Source organism: Acipenser ruthenus, chromosome 21, assembly GCF_902713425.1.
Source record: "Acipenser ruthenus chromosome 21, fAciRut3.2 maternal haplotype, whole genome shotgun sequence".
Taxonomy (NCBI): domain Eukaryota; kingdom Metazoa; phylum Chordata; class Actinopteri; order Acipenseriformes; family Acipenseridae; genus Acipenser; species Acipenser ruthenus.
The window spans coordinates 245,912-268,187 of NC_081209.1; the positions used below are offsets into that span (position 1 = coordinate 245,912).

Here is a 22,276-nt window from a genome sequence, read left to right on the forward strand (position 1 = left end):
GTGGTTGACACTTACTCTGGCATGTGGGAATGTCACAGTACTTCCAGTAAACACTGTCCTCGTGATCGGCGATGTAACACCAGGGCCTGACGTCTCCGTCTGGGTTTCTGGGAATGGAGAAATTTTAAAAAGTTAACAAAAAGAAAATTCTTTATCTAGCGCAATACCCTGTTTTTTTGTTTTGGTTTTTGTTTCATTTTCTCCTGGACGGTCCTCTTCTCTTCCTCTTTTAAACCCTCTCCTCCCGGCTCTTGGGTGCCCAGTCATCCATGTCCACCTCAGAAAGGGCAGCCCAGAGAAAAGGCCCTCACAGCCAGCTGGGAGCGTCTTTGTCAGCAGCATCAGGGGAGGCGAGGATTACAATCAGAGCGTCAAAGGGGCCTTTGAGTTTTCTAGTATCCTTAACCCTTCTGTTCATTGCTAATCATGAACCCTTCTCTGCTCAGTCCTAGTTTCAGGTCCAGACTATTCATGACCTATAGTCTGCAGCTTGGGGTTCATCTTTGATCAGCAAATCCTTCACTTTTGTCCTGAGCTACTGAAGCCAAGGCTGCAAGGTGAAAGGCTACTACTTGAATGTGCTGCTTTACGGTGGGGATCTTTTGTAGTGCAAGCATGAGCAGGTAGACAGTAGATTAGGAAAGCTGTTCATGACCCTGGGCTGAGAGAAGCAGTTTGAATGATAGTAGGGCAAAGCTCGGGTAAACTCCTCTGATTCTGTTAGTGCATGAATATAAAACACTGCTGTCATCTACCTTAATCCCTCAATAAAGGAAGACAACCAGGTTCTAGGTTGAGTTTCAGTGGAGGGATTATGTTATCTCTGGAGGTATATTTAAAGAAGGAGGTAATGGATCTGGACAGGCGGCTTGCAGCCAGGTTCTAGGTTGAGTTTCAGAGGAGGGATTATGTAGTCTCTGGAGGTATATTGAAAGGAGGTGGTAATGGATCTGGACAGAAGGCTTGCAGCCAGGTTCTAGGTTGAGTTTCAGTGGAGGGATTATGTTATCTCTGGAGGTATATTTAAAGAAGGAGGTAATGGATCTGGACAGGCGGCTTGCAGCCAGGTTCTAGGTTGAGTTTCAGTGGAGGGATTATGTAGTCTCTGGAGGTATATTGAAAGGAGGTGGTAATGCATCTGGACAGGCGGCTTGCAGCCAGGTTCTAGGTTGAGTTTCAGAGGAGGGATTATGTAGTCTCTGGAGGTATATTTAAAGAAGGAGGTAATGGATCTGGACAGAAGGCTTGCCAGGTCTCTACTTCTTTAAAGGATGGTGTCTGTTTCCCAATAATTCATTCAGCAGGATTTAGGACGTTTGGTTACCTCAGTCTAATCAGGTTGACCCGGCGCTGCTCAGACCAGGAAGCTTGTTCATCAGTCAGTCAAAAACACAATTGATGTTCCAGCTACTTTTGCCAAGTAGATCAAAACTTGCTTTAAAACCTGGAGAACCAGAAACCAGCTGCTTTGAATCAATTTCTCAACAGCAATTTCCATATAGATGTATTTGTTTTATTTTGCGGTTATCCCCACTTTTTGTTCCCTTGAATGCTGTAGCATTTACAGACTTTTAATTTTCAAACTGTAATTGAATATGTAACAGTTCTGTTGTTAATATTTGTCTCAGGTTTGGCCACACATAGCCTCTTATTACGTAGCTGACCTGAAATGTCTCTAAAGGTTCAGCACACCTTCCTCCTTGCAGTCATTGCTCTTTGAATAGTCAGCAACCAGAAGTTTTTTTATTTATTTATTTATTTTGCTAGTGGCATTTTGGGAATTTAAAATAAAAAACAATGCTTTTTTTTGTATAACGCAGATGTCGTGCACACACCCATGGTATAGGAATGACACATAATTTAGGCACGCCCCACGTTAATATACTGGGATTCATCTGCTCTTTTCTCAGTCCAATTTCTCAGTGCTTTTTTGGCTTTATGTATTTTATGACATGCAATAAAAATAAACTATGAAGGCTATTATTGTTTTTCTTTCAAGTCAAACAGCTTGAGGCAAGCCAACAATAGCACTGCGATCTCAATGCTCCCCCAGGAGATTTTCAGTCATATTCTTGCAATAAACACCAAGGCTAGCTCCTGCCTCTGCAAATTTACACCTGTGAAGGGATCTTGGGTTTTGTGCTGCCTTTAATCAAACAGAATTGTTGGGACTTCATTCGGGGCTAAACAGCTGTACTCCCATTCTTACAGAATATATTATTTAAAGGAACTTTAAAAGCTATGTTATATTGCTATATTTGCTACACACACAATACAGAAAGTGTTGAATCATGTGCTGAGATATATTCATTGTATTGTTTTTCTGTATACACTTGTATCAATACGCTGCCCAGTGGCTCCTCTCCCAGGAGAGTATCATTAATATCCCCCTTTTTAAAGGGTGGATGCGCAGTGGGAACGCTCTGCCTTTTTCAGCTGTGGTTTGATACAGGGCTGTGATGCAGTGCGAGGGCCTCAGCTCATGACCTCATGTTGTCCTGTGCTGAGCCCCACACCGACTCATCTCATTGTCTGTCCACCATTCAGACTCTTTCATTTCCATCATATTTATTCTGCGCTATTTTCTCTAAATCCAAGCCTGTGAAAACACCAGGGTGCCGCACTCCCATTTTAACGTTATGGAAATAACAAGTGCCAAATGATTTAAAAAAAACAGCTCTCCATCTGGGCCCCAGCTTCACATTCATCAGACGACTATGCAGTGTTTTTTTTTTTTGGATTACATGGTCACTAGTCAGAAACTGAAAAGATGTATTGCTAAAATAAATCCTTCAGCAGTCACCTGCTGTGCTGGATATTGCTTCCTGTTGGGAGGGGCTTGTTTCAATGTTCATTGTTTTGCAGCAGGTATAAATCAATAAGAAAAAGCATTGCTGCCAAGCAGGGCAATGGTTAACGGTGTTGGAATTAAACAGCCTCTTTTACACTGAGCTTCAATACAGAGTCACACAAAATATCATTTCCTATAGAAATGTTACCGCTCGGAATCTTAATTTACCAGAATCGGGACAGTTTATTTCAATGCCTTTTACAGCATCCTTAAAGGGGACTACGTGAGCTGCTGTAGGTTTGAGTCCTCTCTCATATAAATAACGGCAGCCTCTCCAGATAAGTGTCTACAAACGATGTTTAGAAGTTTTTTACACAGAGCAGATACAAATCAAATTACTCTCCAGTATTATCCACTGAAGTTCACTAAATCAGCTAATCTGCGAGCCATTCAGGTCTGGAATCCCTCCTGCTTTACACAGGTTATAAACTTACATACCTGGCTGAAAAAGCTTTGGGCTGAACCGAGCTCTGTTTAACTTTGACAGTTCTGGTCATCAGTCAAGAGGCCTGTTCTTGTATATTTTGCTCAAGCAAATCTCTTCTATTATCAATGAAAGTAGATACAGCAGGGAGCATAACTATAAATACACCTGCCTAGGTGTACATTGTGAACAAAGACGTGCTGTTGACTATTCCAGTAATTTGTTTAGATGCAATTATTTATCACATTTGTATTAACAGCCAATTATTAAGTAATAAAAGTCCTAAAGCTTTGCATCATGATGAGTTTAAACTTGCGGCGAATCCTCTGAATAAAGTAGCTAGTTTCAATGCCTGTGGGTCTGTTTAAATGAGCTCCAGCATTTCACACCTTACTGGATATTCTGAATTTGCATTCTGCACTCTTCAGAACACAATATGGACGATCTGAAGGGAACACATGGGTAATCCAAAACCACTGGGCTCAGCTTCCTCCTGTGTATGCAGTTTACTGAAATCCTGTTATGTACTGAATAGATCCAGGATCAAATGACCAGAAAAAATGCAAATATTTACAAAACAGGAAGACATATTTACTACCTAATTCACTCATATTCACAAGCCCTGAAACATGACACACTGCTCCTCTGGACTGGCTTTCTGTGCAAAAACAATGAACCCTTTCCAGGCAATGAAACTTGTGTCGTGCCGTATACAGTAAAGACTGCTTATTCATATGAATTCCCTTTCGTGAGGCACGGAACGGGTCTGAATTGCACTGAATTACCTGCAGTAGTTGTGTTTCCCAAGCCCACCCTCTCCGTTGGGGTATTTCATTGTGTTGTAGGGATGTTGGAAGGTCTCATTCCAGTACAGGCAGGGCTTCCCTCCGTGAAGACAGGTCTGGTTCTGCTTGCCTCTGTAATCTTCTCCATTCGCCGTGTAACACTCTGCAGAACAAGGTGCATGCAGCACAGGTCATTAACCTGCCATGCAATGACAATGCAATGTGTGGAAAGGTGTGGGTTGGGGATCACTTAAAGAAAACAAGGAAACACTGGGGTTGCAAAACCAAAAGAGAAGCACACATTATCAGACCGATGCACATGTCTGTACTGTAGCAATACATGTACAAGCTCATAGATTATACTGTAGAACACCAAATACATTTATTTAAATCGATTTTTTTTTTTAAATGTAGATATACTGTACGTTCATATATGGCTGATTTATATATTTTTTATCTTTTCACCAACCACGCATCATACAGACATTCATCTCCCCCATATTAGTTTCCACCATAACCGAGCTAAAAAAAAAATAAAAGAAAACATCATAAATGAAAGCAGCATGTAATGCAAGACTGAACTCTTCAAAAGAATGGAACTACAAACATATGGGAACTTGATAGCGCTTCAATCCATTCCACCCAATACCTGGTTTAAAATGAGATCCACTGCAAAGCAAGAAGCCAGTCAAGCTCATAAAATACACACATCCCAGCACAACAAAACGCTAATTACACACAAACAGTGTTTGAAGACAGTTCACTGCGCTTGGTGCTTTTAAAGAACTGCGTAGGAGCTTGTTACAGACCAAGGCATGAGAAATCTCTTGTGCTGTAACAGACTCACTGTGGCAGAAAACAACAGAAGTTTCTTCTTATGTCACAAAGTCTGACTTAGATCTTTGAAAATCAGATCAGATCGTTGAGAAAACGATATCTCCAAGCTGCTTAGCTGCATTTCCTTTGAAGGCTGAGGAAGTTAATCAGTAAAAGACAGGCTTCAGGGTTTTTTGGCTATGCGATTATTTTACAGATTGCAAAGCAACATATTTTCTACTAAATCAAAAACAGTTTGCCTCCCCGCTCAATCCAATAATCTGCTCATGGTATGACTCAGAATTCCACAAGCATGTGCTCTACCACACAAACAAATTGCTTACTATCATATGAAGTTTACATTTCTATAGTTCAAGAGCTTGTTTGCAAATGTATTTTTTTTTTTTGAGTGCTACTTTAGAGAGAGTGAGATGGCATGATTACTAAAACCTAAGCACTGTCTTTATTTGGGTGCTTAATAATCTCGGTTCCAACAAAGTCTTGCTTAATAACAGTCTAACAGCTGAAAAGACCGTGATCAGCACAAAGCAAGTGGAGGAACCAGAACAGGACCGTGATCAGCACAAAGCAAGTGGAGGAACCAAAACAGGACCGTGATCAGCACAAAGCAAGGAGACGAACCAGAACAGGACCGTGATCAGCACAAAGCAAGTGGAGGAACCAGAACAGGACCGTGATCAGCACAAAGCAAGTGGAGGAACCAAAACAGGACCGTGATCAGCACAAAGCAAGTGGAGGAACCAGAACAGGACCGTGATCAGCACAAAGCAAGTGGAGGAACCAGGACAGGACCGTGATCAGCACAAAGCAAGTGGAGGAACCAGGACAGGACCGTGACCAGCACAAAACAAGTGGAGGAAAAAGGTCTCAGACCTAAGAACTTCCGGCTCTGGATCAGTTGTTTACTGTGATCATTTAAGATGATTTTATACCAAAACTAACACTGCACTTGCACTAGAAAAACAAAATGACCTCCATGGTTTGAGGATTCCAGTAGCATGACTCACAAATCCTTCAAGAAGCCACAGGTTCAGGACTCGTACCTAGAGGGTATTTACAGCTTTCCTGAAGAGTTCAGAATCAAGATGGTCTGGCAGCCAACACACATCAATCCTCTGTCATTCTTCAAGCCAATGCCTTTTTTATTCCTTAAGCCAAGCTTTGCTTTCTGTCTGCAGACTGCCTGAGGAAGCGCTTGTTAGTTGCCTTGCCACCCCCTCTGAAAGAGCAAGCAGGACTGCTTGTTTGAAGTCCTATCACAGGTTAACCCTTTGAGCTTGATAATGATTTAAACATGGGTCTCTATCTCCAAGCCAGAATTAGGTAAGTGAGAAATATGATCAAAAGGTCTGAGGTCATTAGCCCAGTTCATCTTTATTATATAATTCTTGAGAAGGCTCCATCCGAGTTGGGTGCGTCATTTAAAGGACAGTAGCTCTTTCTGCAGCGCATGGGCTCCTAATTACATTCAAGGAAAATGAGAATACCTGATGGCTCTTCTACAAAATCTATAATCACAGCCACCAATTCATACGAGTTCAAGTGAATTACTAGAAGGATGTTTGCATAGCATGTAAAATCAAGCCAATGTATATATAAGAATATATACACAATGCCAATAAATGCATAAGGAATTCAACGTGAATAGCATCGTTTTGAATTCATTATGCAAAAAAGAAATAATAAAGTGCAATGCAGCCTAAGAACTTATATAGAAAAGTGGAACTGTTCTATACATTTAGATGACATAAACTATCACCATTTAATATGAATACATAATGCCACTGATGCTTGATGTCACTCTTCTTGAGACGCCATGCAGAGTGCTGCCTACTGAACCTTTGACATCTCATCGTTGGAAGAGCTGAGAGCCCTAATTAAAGTACCAGTGATTCAGCCTCTTCACAGTCATGACTCTCAACTCCTGACAGGTACTTCTCTGCAATCCATCACCAATGCACAGATATTAAGTTTCAATAATTGCAGTCTGCTAACATCAAACAAACCGTCACCCTCCCCTGACAATTTACAGTCTCCTCTAAAAACAACAGCTTATGTTGCCCGACGTGTTTTATTAGGGCTTCAGGCCTGCATCTGCTCCCCCTCCCACTTGTCTATTCAAAGTGTTTATTATTTACTTGTGGCATGGATAGTTCCCTGTCTATGAGTTCAGAAGTCTTGTACATGGAGCTGAAGCTGGAATTCAACCCTCATCTGTCCTCTCTTGTCAGAATGTGCACAGTACTGCCATAGGAACCATTACTTTATGCATTATTATACAAATGAACGATGGCCATTACATCTTCTGCATGGTAAGAGGCGGCCAATATTAATCTTACCAATGCTGAGCATGCTGAGTGTTAATGGTCTGGATCTAATGGTGCCAATCCAAAGCTCACTTGCTTGCTGCAGTAGGGGTTGACTCAGTACATGCCGTGACTTGCCTTGATTTGGGGACAGTGCAAGCCAATATGGTTACATGAAGCCATTTCATTGTGGTGAAGGAGAATCAGCAAAAAAAAAAAAACAACAACAATGTGTGCATCTTAAGTTTGCAATAACCTAGTCTTCAAAACAGCACCCGCTTGGAATAAGTATTTAGCCTCCCAATCCCCACACACAAGGTGTTTTTTTTTTGGGCTCTGTTTGCAATAACTCTGCCTCCGATTATTCCCTTCTATCATAATGTGATGGCTTTGTTGTGGTTTGATCAGAGGCCTTGATTGAAAACAGAACTACCACCGCATGAAGGGCAAAATCCCTCTGAAGCATTTAAAACTACAAGTAGCAAAGATCAAAGATGAAGCACCAGATATCTACAACCAAGCCGATCAAATGAAGTGGATTCTTCCTTTGCATCTAATCGCCTGTAATTATTTTCTTGGGATTACAGCTAATTATTGCCATATTATAGTGTTGTTTTTAAATTGGTTTCTTGAGTGAAGTATGGGGGGGTAGTTGCTGTCCTTGTCAGGTTCTTGCAAGATGAAACAAACAAACTAAATAAAAGCTCTTGCCTGCAGCTAATTGCAAAATACTGTATGCTTCCCCATGCTAAATAACTGCTATGCTAAATAACTGACAAACAAAGGAACCAGAAGCCTCTCCTCAGTCTGCAGCAGGATGCCAATTGAAGGAAAGCCAGTAGTCCCAAGTTGCCAGTCAATGAGTTACTGAATTCACTCACTGGCAAGCATTGCTGGTACTGCGTAAGAAATATGAAAATGTTTTGTTGTCAAACACAATTATTGTGTTCTCGTTGATGAGCACCAGTTTGTTCTGAGAATTTAGAATTTAGAACACGGCCCCCCGGCCAGACTGGAGTTTGAGAAGGATGTGCAATGAACATCAACCACTTGTATCCAACTGCAGCAAAAACAAGAACATCAAGTAAACTGTTTTTCTTTTAAATGAACATCCCTGATCTGAGGTGCCTGCCAACGATGGAACATTTTAATTTCCATTTCTTTTTGCAAAGGAGAAAACAAATCAAAATAAATAACATTCTGTGAAAGCTGATAAAAAGGAACTTCAAATAAATATGAGAGGTGAGCGTGACGGGTGACTTCAGCTTTTTAAACCCCATTTGGGAAAGCCTTTGTAGTAAAGCTCTTAGAAAGCACTTTTAAAATGGGGCTGGTGGCTGTGGCAGCAGTCAAGTTATTACAGCGGTTATTGGGCATATGGGTGCTGTGGTAAAAGATATGGGTGTAATGTGGCTAATGGGTACTAATGCAGTGGATGTGGGTGCTGCAATGGGGGCCCTGCAGTGATTAAGCAAATGGTCTATGAGACAAAAGATAAAGATGGCAGCAAAATTGAAATTCTCTGGCTAGACCCCTGTCATTTATATATTGATGTCTGTAGTATCCATTTGTTGTGGTGTTAAGTTTCATTACAATTAATAACATACCGTTTCGCCCTTGGTAGGTATTGTTCCAGACCTTTATAACAAGTTGGGCTGCATGTGTTCTCCCTGAAGCTGAGCTGTTTGTCAGCTGAAGAGGCAGTTCACGTCCATTTTTCATGTATTTCTTTGTTTTAAGAGAAGTCATGTTCTTGACCTTTGCACTGTATGTAGCATCTCCCTGCATGAATTAATGTTAGCATTAGGGTTCTGTATGAATTGTGGTTTGCTTCATTTGAATCCAATAGTAAAGATTATGCTGAGACCTCTTTGTGTGGTAAGTAACAACACAACCCTATTCACCTGAAGCAAGAATGCAATATCCAGGGCATTCTGCTCACACCTGGTTTCAATATTTTCAACAGTATTTTGGCATGATAGGAATTCAACCTGACCATGGCTTCAGGCTACTCAGGAGGCAATGTTTTAGTAACTGACAGGCCCTCTAATTGTAAGAAAGGAGGGCCCTCCAGTTAAGGGAGATCATTTTTAGGTCTACTGTGATCTGTGGACAAACAGATGGCTTCAGTCAACAGGGCTGTCATCATATTACCTTTCATGAGGACTGCATCAATTAGAAAGATGCAATGAATAGAAATGTATTCTGTTACACGCAGTCATGGGCATCTTCCCATCCTCATTCAGTAGCAGTTCAAAACATGACCAGTTTGCACAGCATATTCTCCACAGATGACAGTGAGATCTTGATCTAAGCAGATCCACTGGAGAAACGGTACCCTGAAAATGATATGCTGTGTGGTCAGGTCAGATAATTAGGAAGCACGGTGCATGCTGTTGATACAGACAGTGTCAATCCCTCTGCATTGCCCTGCTCAATACAGTGTGCTCACTACATGCATTCCAGCTTTTTAAAGACATGCAAATTCATCATTATTCACCAGTGTCTTATCAGTTCACAGTGAAACGCCTACAAAGCAAGTCCTTTCCCAACAAATGAGCTCCTCCTGTTTGTTTTGTCTATCTCTATAAACTACCCGTAAAGATAGCTATCACTGGACTGAGCCATCTACAAACCATCAGAATTCCTTGCTGCCATCAGATTGCACCCAGCTATCATCTTAAAGTATTTTCTTCATATCGAAAAAAGAGTGTTTATCTCATGTGATGTGTAGCATTATTGTGACAGTCCTGAAGGCTGATTGCAGGGCAGCGTATTGAAGGAAACTGCACTGATATGCTGAAGGCTGATTGCAGGGCAGCATATTGAAGGAAACTGCACTGATATGCTGAAGGCTGACCTCTGCGCGCTAATTAACAGTACCGCCTTGTTTGAACTGAGAATCCATACCTATTCTTCACCTCAGGCAGCACAGGGGTAAGTACGGGAGCTGCTCTTGTCAATATATCTGCATGTCTTGTGATAACTCGATTACTTGAGAAGGACTGACAATAATAACAGGCTCAAATAATAATTAAAAAATATGTCTATGATAAAGAAATGAGAAGCCAGAGGATACCCAAAGGATCTTCCCCCCTAACCTCAGGGTCCCTTACTTCAGATCTGCTGCCACAGACTTCTTTTTTATCACTCTGAAAAGGGAAGGCGACAATTTGCTTCTGAAACCACAAAGTGGTTCTGTACTCTTATCAAAGATGAAAAATTGTAGCAAAGTGGCTTTTTTATGTTTTGAGGCCACCTCAACAGCATAACGTAGTGACTTTGTGAACTCAGCAACTTTTGTACATCTATTCAGAAACTAAATTGCACTCATTGCAGCTTTGTTATTTATCTACAAGTTTTAGGTTAATAGAGAACTAATACTAAATGGAAAGCTTACCCCTGCCAGACCAGACCTGTCACTTGCTATATTATAACGGATCCTGAAACTACATAATCTTATATACACTAGTATGTACGTTTAGTACATTCTGAATGATGTAACCATGAATTAAAACCAGACTGTTCCATCCAGGAGGCTAATTCTGTCACATAAATACTGAGATAATTACATTTGGGAAGCAGGGTAAGGAGATTGTCAGTTCCCATGTACTAAACACATGATGATGACTTCTTTAATGATAGTCTCATGTAAACTGTCATACCTTCTAGAGTAAACCAAGAACCATATGGATGTTTGTTTTGTAGACAGTAACATACGCTGGCATGCATTAAACATTCATGCTCGTCTCATATGCAGCACAGCAGATAAGCGGTTCTGCTTGCCAGCCAGCTCTGCTTTGACAGCAGGTGGGGGAAACTCTATCCGTTGAAACTGGGGGACTTAAAAGTGATGAAAACCAATCACTCTACCCTAATAGGGGTGTAGTGTTTGATCCCACAGTCATGGGATTCTTATTCGCAGTACTCCAGTATTACTAAGCCCCGAGGTCTAGCTGGCAAGGTGGAACAGTACGGATAAGCCTTTCAAATCATGGTTAGGTCTCAAGTGAATTGAGGGGGGTGATCCCGATTTGGCCCCCAGTGGTCAGTCCATAATATAAAACCATCTGAACAGGGAAACTGGACTGACAAGAGGGTGGATAATACACAGATCAGTGCTTACATCTAAACTGCACATATCGCTATGGGATATATACATTCATTTAGACTTTCTTAACATGAAATTTCTTACCTGCGTAACTTCATAACTTTAACAACATCTGTTTACTATCTATTCCTGAAAAGTCTTTTGAAGGCTGATTTGCTGGAGTGAGGTAGGCAGGTACTGCAGGGAGCCTGTGCAACACTGATCTGCCTCCTCAAAAGAAAACATAGCATTGAGGAGTCTTTTCAGAAGCAGGCTTTGCCAGGTATGATCACAGCAGAAACAACAGTAGAGAATCGTAGGGAACACTGGATTTCAAACATGAAACTCAACATCAGGAAAGTGCATCCTGTAAAGGATCAGGTTTCCGAGACAATTTTGGGGAAAGCTTGTTCCTCACAATGAATAACAGAGAGCACTTCTGCTTCCAGTGCTGCTAATCCAGAACCTTTTTAACTGATAATTCAAATCCATCTCTAAAATCTAAATGTGACAGCCCTGACACAGACGTGACTCTAGAAACCCCAGCACATGGTTCGTATGAGAGAGAAGACGGGAACACATGAGCAGCAGACCCTCTCGTTCCTCTGAGATCTCTGCCCTGTCTCCACTGGAAGCAGTCCTTCCTAGTCCTGAACCTTTACTCACAGTCTGTGCACACATTAATGGGAAATGGCCTGTGATTATCTTCCAGAGATCTGTCATCTCCGAAACAAAGATGCCTCTGTTTCCATTACCCAGAATCGGCAGGAGGACATTAGTAAATAAAACAGGCTTGTAATTTAAAACAGAGATCTATAATCGAAGACAGATTCTGTGGATTAAACGCGGAGCAGCATATCAATCCAAACAGCCAATGGTCCTGAGACTAAATTGGGTCAATGCACTTATTGTATGGTGCGTACAAGGTGGCCTCCTTCATGGGTGCATGTACTGTAAGGGTGTTTGTGAAGATACTGGATACTGTCATGGCTTAGCTCTCCGATCCCTGATTAGCAAGCAGGATTCTGCAGTTTTCTTAACAAATTAGAATAGGAAATAACGTGGGTCTTAAGTGTTGTATATTGAGACTGAATCCATCACCTCCAGGCACACAACCTGCTGCTTACCTCCCTAGATGAAGACGGAAATCTCAGTTCAAATTAATCCTACCTGAACCTCAGTCCAATAGACTTAACAAGACTGAAAAGGGGCTGCCAGATATACAGAGTAATATTAACCATAAACTCCCTTGCTACTGCTACAAATGCAGTCATCATGTTTCTCTGTCGGTTCAGGTTCTATGAGAGCTGTACTTGATGACACGCTTCCCTTCTTCTGCTCTGGATGAGTTATGGTGAAACGGGACAGGTTCAAAGACAATCCTGGTCTTTCAGATACAGAGCAGAAGGTAAAGCACTCTGGAGGATGAACACATGCTCCCGCCTGTGCTCCCCCGGACCGGGAGTTTCAAAGCACTCTGGAGGAAGAACACGTGCTCCCGTCTGTGCTCCCCCGGACCGGGAGTTTCAAAGCACTCTGGAGGAAGAACACGTGCTCCCGTCTGTGCTCCCCCGGACCGGGAGTTTCAAAGCACTCTGGAGGAAGAACACGTGCTCCCGTCTGTGCTCCCCCGGACCGGGAGTTTCAAAGCACTCTGGAGGAAGAACACATGCTCCCGCCTGTGCTCCCCCGGACCGGGAGTTTCAAAGCACTCTGGAGGAAGAACACGTGCTCCTGTCTGTGCTCCCCCGGACCGGGAGTTTCAAAGCACTCTGGAGGAAGAACACGTGCTCCCGTCTGTGCTCCCCCGGACCGGGAGTTTCAAAGTGACTTTCACTGGAAATTAGAGGAGAGATAATCTCATTTGAGAGCTGTCATCTCACACAGAAAAAGCCTGACAATGTGTTGCATGTAATAAATCACAACGAGTTAGTGTAAGTGTTTGCTATGACTCTGTCTATAAGGCATAAGAATATATTAGCTGTCATACACAGGCTGGCACTGTCTGTAGATTCATGTGAGCAGGGTCACTTTTTAACGATGAAGCACTTATGAAAATAAAAAAAGGAAAGAAGGTACAATGGAAGTACGGTACGTGAGCACATTGCTGTACTACATACTAGAAGTGGCATAACTTAACTTGGTGTGCATTAGAGACACATTCATTTAGATGAAGGGCTCTAGGGGTCAATTTCAATTAGATATGTCGGTGCAAGGAAGCATCAAAGAAAATGATATGTTTAATAACAGAACAAATGGAAAACTATACCTTTTAGGTTTCAATTAAGATGTGATGTTTAGCTCTACATCACTGCATTTTTAAATCTCAACAGATTAGTGTATTTTTCATTAAGATTGCTGTAGATGGATTTAGTATCTCTTGTGCTGTGGTAAGCTTGGTGATACTGGGGAGATGCAATTATAACAAACTTTTCTGCCACTAGATATAACTGACCAGACTTTGAAGAGCTGTTTGGAGGGTTGAACGTGGTCTATTCTTTATTATTATTATTATTATGTATTTCTATTCTTGTCAAACAAACTACATTTCTCTATATATAATATTAATAATTATCCACACACCACCCTTAAAATGGCACAAAGTTACCAGAAGCCAAAATACAATGTAACAATCTTTTTAGGTGTTGAGGTGACATTTTCTACATTTGTATTGCAATGGTAGCAGCACAGATTACATTGGCCCTGCAAGCGAGAAGCAATCGGTGTGTCTCTAACGAGTCACATTACTGGAGCAAGTGGCAAGCTGCACAGATTCACAGACAGAGCTGGGGATTTTTAAGGACTTTCTGCTGATTATAAACTATCATTATGAAATGGTTCTGTTCTGATTTAAAAAAAAAAAAATAGACAAACATGGTGAATGGCAATACATTCAATACAAGATTTGCGAAACTATTTTTTATTTTTATTTTAGTCCTGCAAGTGAAAACGTACAGTAAACCACGGCTTGTGCTTTTTGTTTAGTTTTTCCTGTCCAAAACGCTGCATTCCTCTTGAGACTTGGTCCACTGGTTAGATACAATGCTTTGTTTCTTGCGATTGTGTCTCTGGGCTTTAAGTAATTAAAATAACATCTGGAAGAGTGTTTACTAAAAAAAAAACAAAAAAAACCCACATTTCACCCCTTGAAACAAACATGATATATAAACCAACATTGATTTTTTTTTTTTTTTTTTTTTTTTTGGTTGTTTTTTTCTTATTTTTCAAATGAAAAGCGAGCATTCAAGGACACCTCTGTGAACGGGGGTTTTATAAGAATCGTTCGTGGGACTCTCTTCATGGAGAATTTACTGCAAAGCTGCTTTTGTCATAAATTACAGTCATTTCTAATGCGCTGAAAAAGGACTGCCTCTTCTAAATAACACTCACACGCTAGGTTTCCAGACAGTTTGTGTTTGTGTCTGTGTGAGTGTGTGTCTCGGTGTGAGTGTGTGTGCGCTTGCTCAAGTCTACAGTAATATTTTTTACCACCTCAGTTGTGTTTTGCTTTGTAATGATACACTTCAGAACTCAATTACAATCCGTCTGCACCAGGTCGTCCTTCTGTAATTAACCGGGTTTCTTTTTATGCTGGTGGGGGGCAGATTCCGTTCAAGACGCTCCCAGATTTTCAAGTTTCAACACTCCATAAACCATACGAATTGCGTTCATTTAAAAGAAGCTTGGTTGACCCGTGTTAAAATTAAACTCAGATATTCTTTCTGCTATGCTTCTTATTTAACCCTTCAACCTAAGCAGTCTATTTCATTTACCAATGTAGGTTCTATTTGTTATGAACCTCAAATAACTACAACACTTTGCATTACAGGTCCAGTCAGACAGCAGCCTACAACAAACACGTTCACTCCGGGAAACACTGTGAATATGTAGGTGCAGATGGCAGCACTCGCTGCCCAGATGGTGAAGTCTCTCATTTAAATCAAAGGCTATATAATTAAGTAACAAAAAAAATTAAACAGCATAGCAAAGGGATTTGGGTTTTAAACATGAAACACGACGTAAACTACAGCAAGAGAACTTTGGTTAATGTGGTCTTTTTTAATTTTTTCAGTGCACATATTTATTTCATCATTATATATATATATAATATATTCAGTACCATGTGTGTAATTTGGAAAAGCTAACCCAGGGAGGTATGTTCATGCAGTATGACTGAACAAAAGATGAAAGATGATATCTGGACTGACGGATTGAATTAGCCAGGAGTGAACAGGGGCTATACAGTATATGGGCATTACAGTTCTTAACAAACCATCAGTCCTGTTATTGATTGGTTTTGATAGCTGTGATCTTGTAATAGGCCTGGTTATTACTTGGGTTTGATGCAGAAGTAACAAACTTTGCTGATTGAAGCTATAAACTGCATGAAGATTTAAAAACAAAAGACGAGCACTCAATCCATGCAGGCATTTTCTTCATTTGTAATCATTTCTCAATTCTAGCTCTAATTATGTGTATGAGGTGTGAATTTACTTCTCTTTTTGTAATGTATATAAGTCTGATTTCTTTTAATATAACATGGATAATCTTCAAACTTAATACAAATACATGATTTACAGTATAAACTAAATGGAACAGTGTACAGTAAGTACAGACATGTCAAAATTACTGGGGATTCCACTGCGGTCTTGGCACATACAACATAAATGCATGTCAAATAACAATGATCATATAATATAGCTTTATGATTTTGACTACTTTTTCTAATAGCCTATTTCATATATTCGTCAATAATCACACACATTTAAACGGATATGCAAACTGCAGTTATGTATCAATTGTGTAGCTTGCGTAGCCAACCAACATGTAGCGCTGCTGTCATAAAAAGTTGCAGTCTGTCCGTGTCTAGTTACTGTACTAAGCGTGGTACAGAATAATAATGTACACGTTCGAATAGCCTCCGCCGTGTCCTGTCTGCAGAACAATCTATTGAAACCCGTTCATGTGAAATGGGTCAGTGCTGTGACATGCGATGCACGTTTCTGTAAAAACCAGAAAGAAGTGTTTTAACTTACCAGTTTCAAACTGTGCAGCAGAGAGTGCGAGCATAAATCCGGCTAAAAGGAGGACGGAAACTGTGAAAGAATCCATCTCCAAATTTCACAAACTGCAGACTTTGAAGACACCGACAGCTTGATCTTCGTAATGGTTTTTGAACAGGAGTCGCCGCAGGTGACCTGTTACAGACGCAGCACTGCCCTGATCTGAAAGTCAAGTTGCGAGCGATTTAAGTTAAAGCTACCTCTAACCACATCTGGTCTCTTAACTTCACTGCGGATCGGAATCATAGAGACACGAGAGATAGTAGAAAAGCAAGGATCCTATTACCAACCATGTGACAGGAAATCGGGGCGAGAGCTTCAACCTGCAAGCCTGGGCATGGAACATGGAGCACTCACAATGCCATGCGCTGCTGGTGCCGGCGTGCAGAGAGAGCTGGCAGCGTTCAGGTGGGAGTCACTGCAGTGAAGTACACGAGCCTTCTTTGGTCAGCTCTGTAGACCTACATTGTTCACCAATACCTTTAAAAAAAAAAAACACGATTACGTTAACGAAACAGCTTCACATTAAAAGTTTGATGGCTAGCTTATGTTTATTTTCTTTAAGAAAAAATACTTTTTTGTTCCCGACGAATTTGCTGCAGTTTTTCTGAACTCGTCTTAGGGGTAACTGTTCCATGTTGTAAGGGACTGAATGTCATTGATATACCGGATTTGTATCTACATGGCATGCAGTAACATGTAATGAACTGCAGACAATATCAAACTACCCGACTCCATTGCAAATGCTCACACTGCTCAGTACTTTTTGTTGTTGTGTTGCTGTTTCTCTTTCAGAAAGATACAATAGTTTTGACCCTTACAATTAAATTCGTATAGTTTCTATTTGATGCATAATGAAGTATGCCGACATCCCCTTCTAGGGAGCGAGTACATTGACTCTAAGCACCCGGGGGTAGGTGAGCGGCGGCGCAATTAGAGGGGAACTGCTTCTTAGAACCACTGTACTTCTCCGATTTCAAAGGGTTTACAATACAGGGTGCAATTATGTTTGGATCTGGAATGGGAAGTCTTTCAGCTGCAGAGGAGTTAATAAGTAAAAAAAAAAAAAAAAAAAAGATACAGGAAACCCCTCGCGTGTTTAAATAGAATAAGACACTGTATGATACAATAAGACATTGCTGTTGGGTCGGCTTTGCTAAAGTTTCACTTCAAGATAAAAGGCTATACATGAGTTAATGTTAACCAAACTAATAATAAACCATGCAAGCGTTTTCAGCTTAACCTGCTGTGCTTGTTAACACCTTCTGATTCTGAAGCATGTATAATGTTTCGTTAGGAGTAAATGAATCCGTTCACGAATGGAATACAACACTGTTCAGTAACCCGACAACAATCCTAGTCATATTCAAAGATTTGCGGAGCTGCGTGCGGTTTTAATGGAAGCTGCCAAACTTTGTCCACTGCTTCAAGTCTCCTCTGGAAACAAAGTGTTACGTGTTTTAAATAAAGAGATCATTACAGTCAAACTGTGTTTTCTCTTTTGTCAATTTGATCAGTGTTGACCGGCTACTACACAAGAGGCACCATAGATCACGTTGATTAGATAGATATACTTGAAGCACTTGCCTCTGTTTACTTCAGTCAATACTGCAGAATGGCACCCTCTTGTGTTCGTGTTTATGTTATCCAAAAGCCTGGGTGAAGAACTGCAGCATCGAAGAAGTTTAAGTGCCCAAATGAACTATTGTAAGAATGAATGTTATTGTTTGCACCCAACAGACAGTGGTAATACTCCCAGACAACGAAGCATTACCTCATAACATAGAGTAAGGAAGTCTGGAAAACAAAAATGAAAAAAGGATTTGTTTACAGCAAGACACAGCTAATATTATTATTTATTTCTTAGTAGACGCCCTTATCCAGGGCGACTTAGAATTGTTACAAGATATCACATTATTTTTACATACAATTACCCATTTATACAGTCAGGTTTTTCCTGGAGCAATCTAGGTAAAGTACCTTGCTCAAGGGTACAGCAGCAGAGTCCCACACCTAGGATTGAACCCACGACCCTCCGGTCAAGAGTCCAGAGCCCTAACCACTACTCCACACTGCTGCCCACAGCTATGGGTTATTGAGTAACAGAGGTGAAATATTTATAGCAAAGTGCTATGGGTTATTGAGTAACTGGTGAAATATAGCAAAGTGCAGTGAAAACCTGGTAAAGCTTAAGCAGGCATAGTATGTTCAGAGATACTGGAAAGAACTTCACAAAGAGGCTGGTGGCTGGACCTGAATCGACGCTGAATTATAACAGTTACATAAACAGTGTAGAAAGGCAGAGAAGCTAGCACATTCAGGAGATATAAAATGCTTAGTTTTTTTTTTTTTTTGTCCAGTAATTAATTACAGTATAATGGCTCAGAACTCGTATCCTGCCATGAAAGGGCAGTCCAGCATTTTCAAGTGGAAACACAACATGTCCACTTCAGAACCACACTTTCTGTTCCATAATCAGGCTTCTCCTTCAGCGGTATCTGATTGCACCACAAGCCGCGTCGTTCCTTTGTGACCCACTTCCTTAATGTTGATTTTGAGTTCCTTAAACCATCTGCATCCATTTACTCAAGGGCAAAATGTCACAAGAAATTACAGAAGATGTCTGCTGGCAAAAGAGGTACAGGCAATGCAGCTTGGCAAAGGAGGGGGGCAGTAAGTAACTGTTTACAGAAAGTGGAAGGTGAGGTTTGCCAGCAGTGTCATTCACAATGACAATCAATTGTAACGTCCTTACTGCACCAAAAACTGCGCCTTTTTATAATGCGTTATAAAGAGTGCAGGTTCAGCTGCAGCAGCAGTGTTTGAATGGCACAATATTATGCATTGGTGCCATCTTCCCCCTTTCCTGTTTACTCGCATGGAGCACAGCACATCATACCTGTACCAGAAGAACAGACTTCCCAGTATCAGCCAAAGGGGCTGCAGAATGTATCATTTATAGAAACATGTTAAAAGGTAATTAAAAAGGCTGGCTGAGGCATGTTCAAAAGGAGTTTCTAAAGCCAAAGGGCTGGACTTTGTAACATTAAAAACATTTGGGGCTATGCTTGCAGTAGCGGGTGTTCCTTGTGTCTGTGTAGCTGGACTCAGTTCTGAAAATTAAATATGCCCTTAGATTTATTGAAACATTTCCACTCCGCTTTTCAAAAGCATGCAAACGCAGCAGACTTAGGTGGCCTTGGCAACTCTGTGTGTTTATATGACCTGCTCTCTGTAATAATACACCAGCATGCCAAATTCAATTAATTTACACATCTTTCTTTGGTGCAAGCACACGCTCTTAAAGAGCCAGCAAGGTGGACGCTGTCACTAGAGCACGTAAATACAGTCCTTTCGTTGCTGAAGACCTGTGTTTACTTGAACAGAAAGGCCTGCCTCCAGGGAGCATTGCTGTACTTGCACTTTACTAAATCAATTATAGCAGAGAAGGGTGTGGATCACTTCACTCGGGCTCTGGAAGCTGCTGGAGTGCTAAAGTTCTTAATGAATGTGTTTATTTGGCTGCATCACCTGCACATAAATCAATATAAATGAAAGAGCTAGCGGTGGATAATGCCAGCGTTAGCTCATTCATGTTCTTAGTTTCTATTTCGTTTTTCACCCAGGATATCAGGATGAAAGTATAAAATAGTAAAGCCTCTCTCTTTTCCATTTCTCTGGCTCAGCAGGTAAAGGAAGATCATGCTGTAGCAGCCCAGTCATCCATCACAGAGTGAAGCGCTCACGTCATCCCATCCTGTCAGGCAAACCCTGGCAGCGTATTCATTATCATCTCTACTGAAATCCCCTGCTTAGGCAAAACTCACCGCATGATGTGCTAAGGGTGGAATCTTATATTTAAAAAGAGACCTTGAAGCAATAGATTGCGATTTACACTTAAGAAGGATTTATGCGAAGGTCCACAAGGTTGCAGAGGCAATTAAATGTTTTTTTTTCTTTTAAAAATTAAAATCTATTGGGGGGGGGACACTCCTACTCTAAGATATCACTGATGACCTTTAACCCCTTTAACACTAATCGCAATTTACTGTGCCCAGCTGTTCGATTATCATAATTTTATTAGTTTTATTTTCATACTATATTATGATCTTCATTCACAATTAAAGTGGTGGGTCGGACTGTTTTAAGGTCATCAACATTTCTGATCTCGCCACATGTCATGCACATTTAAGCCCAGTTGCCCATCTTCTAATATGTCATATTTAATCATACGTTGCCCGCCCAGCAGGGTTCGCCGTAGCGCCATGAGGAGAATCAGTCCCTAATGGGAGCGCCAGAGCCAATGAGACGCTCCTTTTGGAATCCCCAGTGAAGACCGATGACTTCACACAGCCAGGAACCTGCACTCCGGACTGTCTGACTCACCCTGCGCCCCACGCGACTGTGCACTTACCAGGGGAGCCACTCGGGGAACCCTCTTTTTATTTCTCAATGGAATCTAACCCCTAGGTATGTTAATAGCTCTTTCAGTACAGCTAGTTGAGGTTTTCCTACAGTATTCCACAGAATTGTTAAGGACAAAACGCTAAAGTGTCCGTGCATATGTTTCGCATTTACAGTTTCATGTGGCAATCCGTGCAGCACTTAATTATATCTTGTCTGGATTGAGTTTATTGCATTTCTGAAGAGTCCATCATTGTGCTCTTTAATTTCATTTCCATAGACTTGGTTAGTTCCTGTGGAGAGTCCGGATGACATGATTGAAATAGTCACATTGTTGCCTGAGCACAAGTGAACGTCTGTGCATGAGGGCTGTTCCAACGTGCTACTCTGCATGTTTATTAAGGCTATGTGTTGTGGTGCTGGAATTCGCTCACTTGATTTAAAAGTACATGTCACAAATACAGCTATTCTCATGTTTAAACTTGAAATGAAAAGCTTGAAATTATAATTTCAAAGCACACAGAACTCAGTGGTTACCATATTAAGAATATTTAGAATTAAGGATGTCCTCAGTGCAAACATTTGTTTTCCGAGCCACTTCTAAGATCACGGACCAGCACAGGCGCTTTAAAGGGATCTACAAGTATTTTCTATCGCAACTATGTGCATACACTTGAAACATCCTAATAAAACAACTTGTGGAAATGAACCTTCGATAGCTAACCTCAGTGTTCCAAACATCACTCTGTTATGAAAGAACATTTTAAAAAGCTTCCCTGTTTCATGTGGAAATCCCCCCTGTGAAGACAGGTTGCTGCAGCATGCTAACCAGCTGAGCATTACCTGGAGGTAGAAGAGAAGCCCTGTAATTATAGAGCTGGAAGCTTAGCATGAAGTAAACAATGCAATGTGCTGCCAATACAATGTTCAGGCTGCGTTTCCAATACCAAACGCTTTGCTGTATGTCTTTCACTTTGGGAGGTCTGTGCAGGCAAGCCTCCAGTTGTACACGATGCACACTACTCCCCAGCAAGCACCGGGACACCAGGTAAGCCTGAGGCTGGTTATTCTTGACAGCAGACTTTAGCAGCAGTAACGGCAATGCCACAAGATAGTATCAGAAGTTGTATAGTTTCCTATGATATAGTATAGTATGTACAGCGTACCACTTTATATTTTTAAACAGGCTAGTACTTTAAAAGGAGAATCTCTCAGTGATGCATTTCATAGCGAGACACAACACCCCCCCCCCCAACCCACAAAAAAAACAAAAAAAACATTGGCTTTAGGTTTTGCTTCAGTGCAAAAACCACAGTATTTATTTAAAAAATAAACTTAAAAGGCTGCTACATGCAGCTAGTCAAATAAAACAGATTCTTTTTTTGTGAGCAAGCTTTGCACTGAAGCCAGCACTTAGTGAATCTGTCTCTCTGTTCTATTAGGGGTTCATTTTCCACAGTCTGTTTTCTCTTTCCAAAGCAATGTATAGCCATGCTCGTTCTCCCGAGACCATCAA

The 22,276-nt window shown here is 41.1% G+C and overlaps 1 protein-coding gene across 6 annotated transcripts in view; it reads right to left on the reverse strand.

The window, feature by feature from the left end:
- The window catches only part of LOC117427669 (kremen protein 1-like), a 33,496-nt gene extending 16,230 nt beyond the window's left edge, over window positions 1–17,266 (reverse strand). For 3 of the 6 annotated variants that reach the window (XM_058994115.1, XM_058994120.1, XM_058994119.1), the window contains exons 1-4: window positions 16,330–16,633; window positions 8,811–8,985; window positions 4,061–4,223; window positions 16–107 (exon numbers count right to left, since the gene is read on the reverse strand). In XM_058994115.1, coding sequence (XP_058850098.1) covers window positions 16–107; window positions 4,061–4,223; window positions 8,811–8,952 — 397 coding nt within the window. In that variant the 5' untranslated portion in view covers window positions 8,953–8,985; window positions 16,330–16,633. The other 3 variants (XM_058994117.1, XM_058994118.1, XM_058994116.1) reach the window with 3 other exon arrangements.
- Between the last annotated feature and the right edge of the window lie 5,010 nt (window positions 17,267–22,276).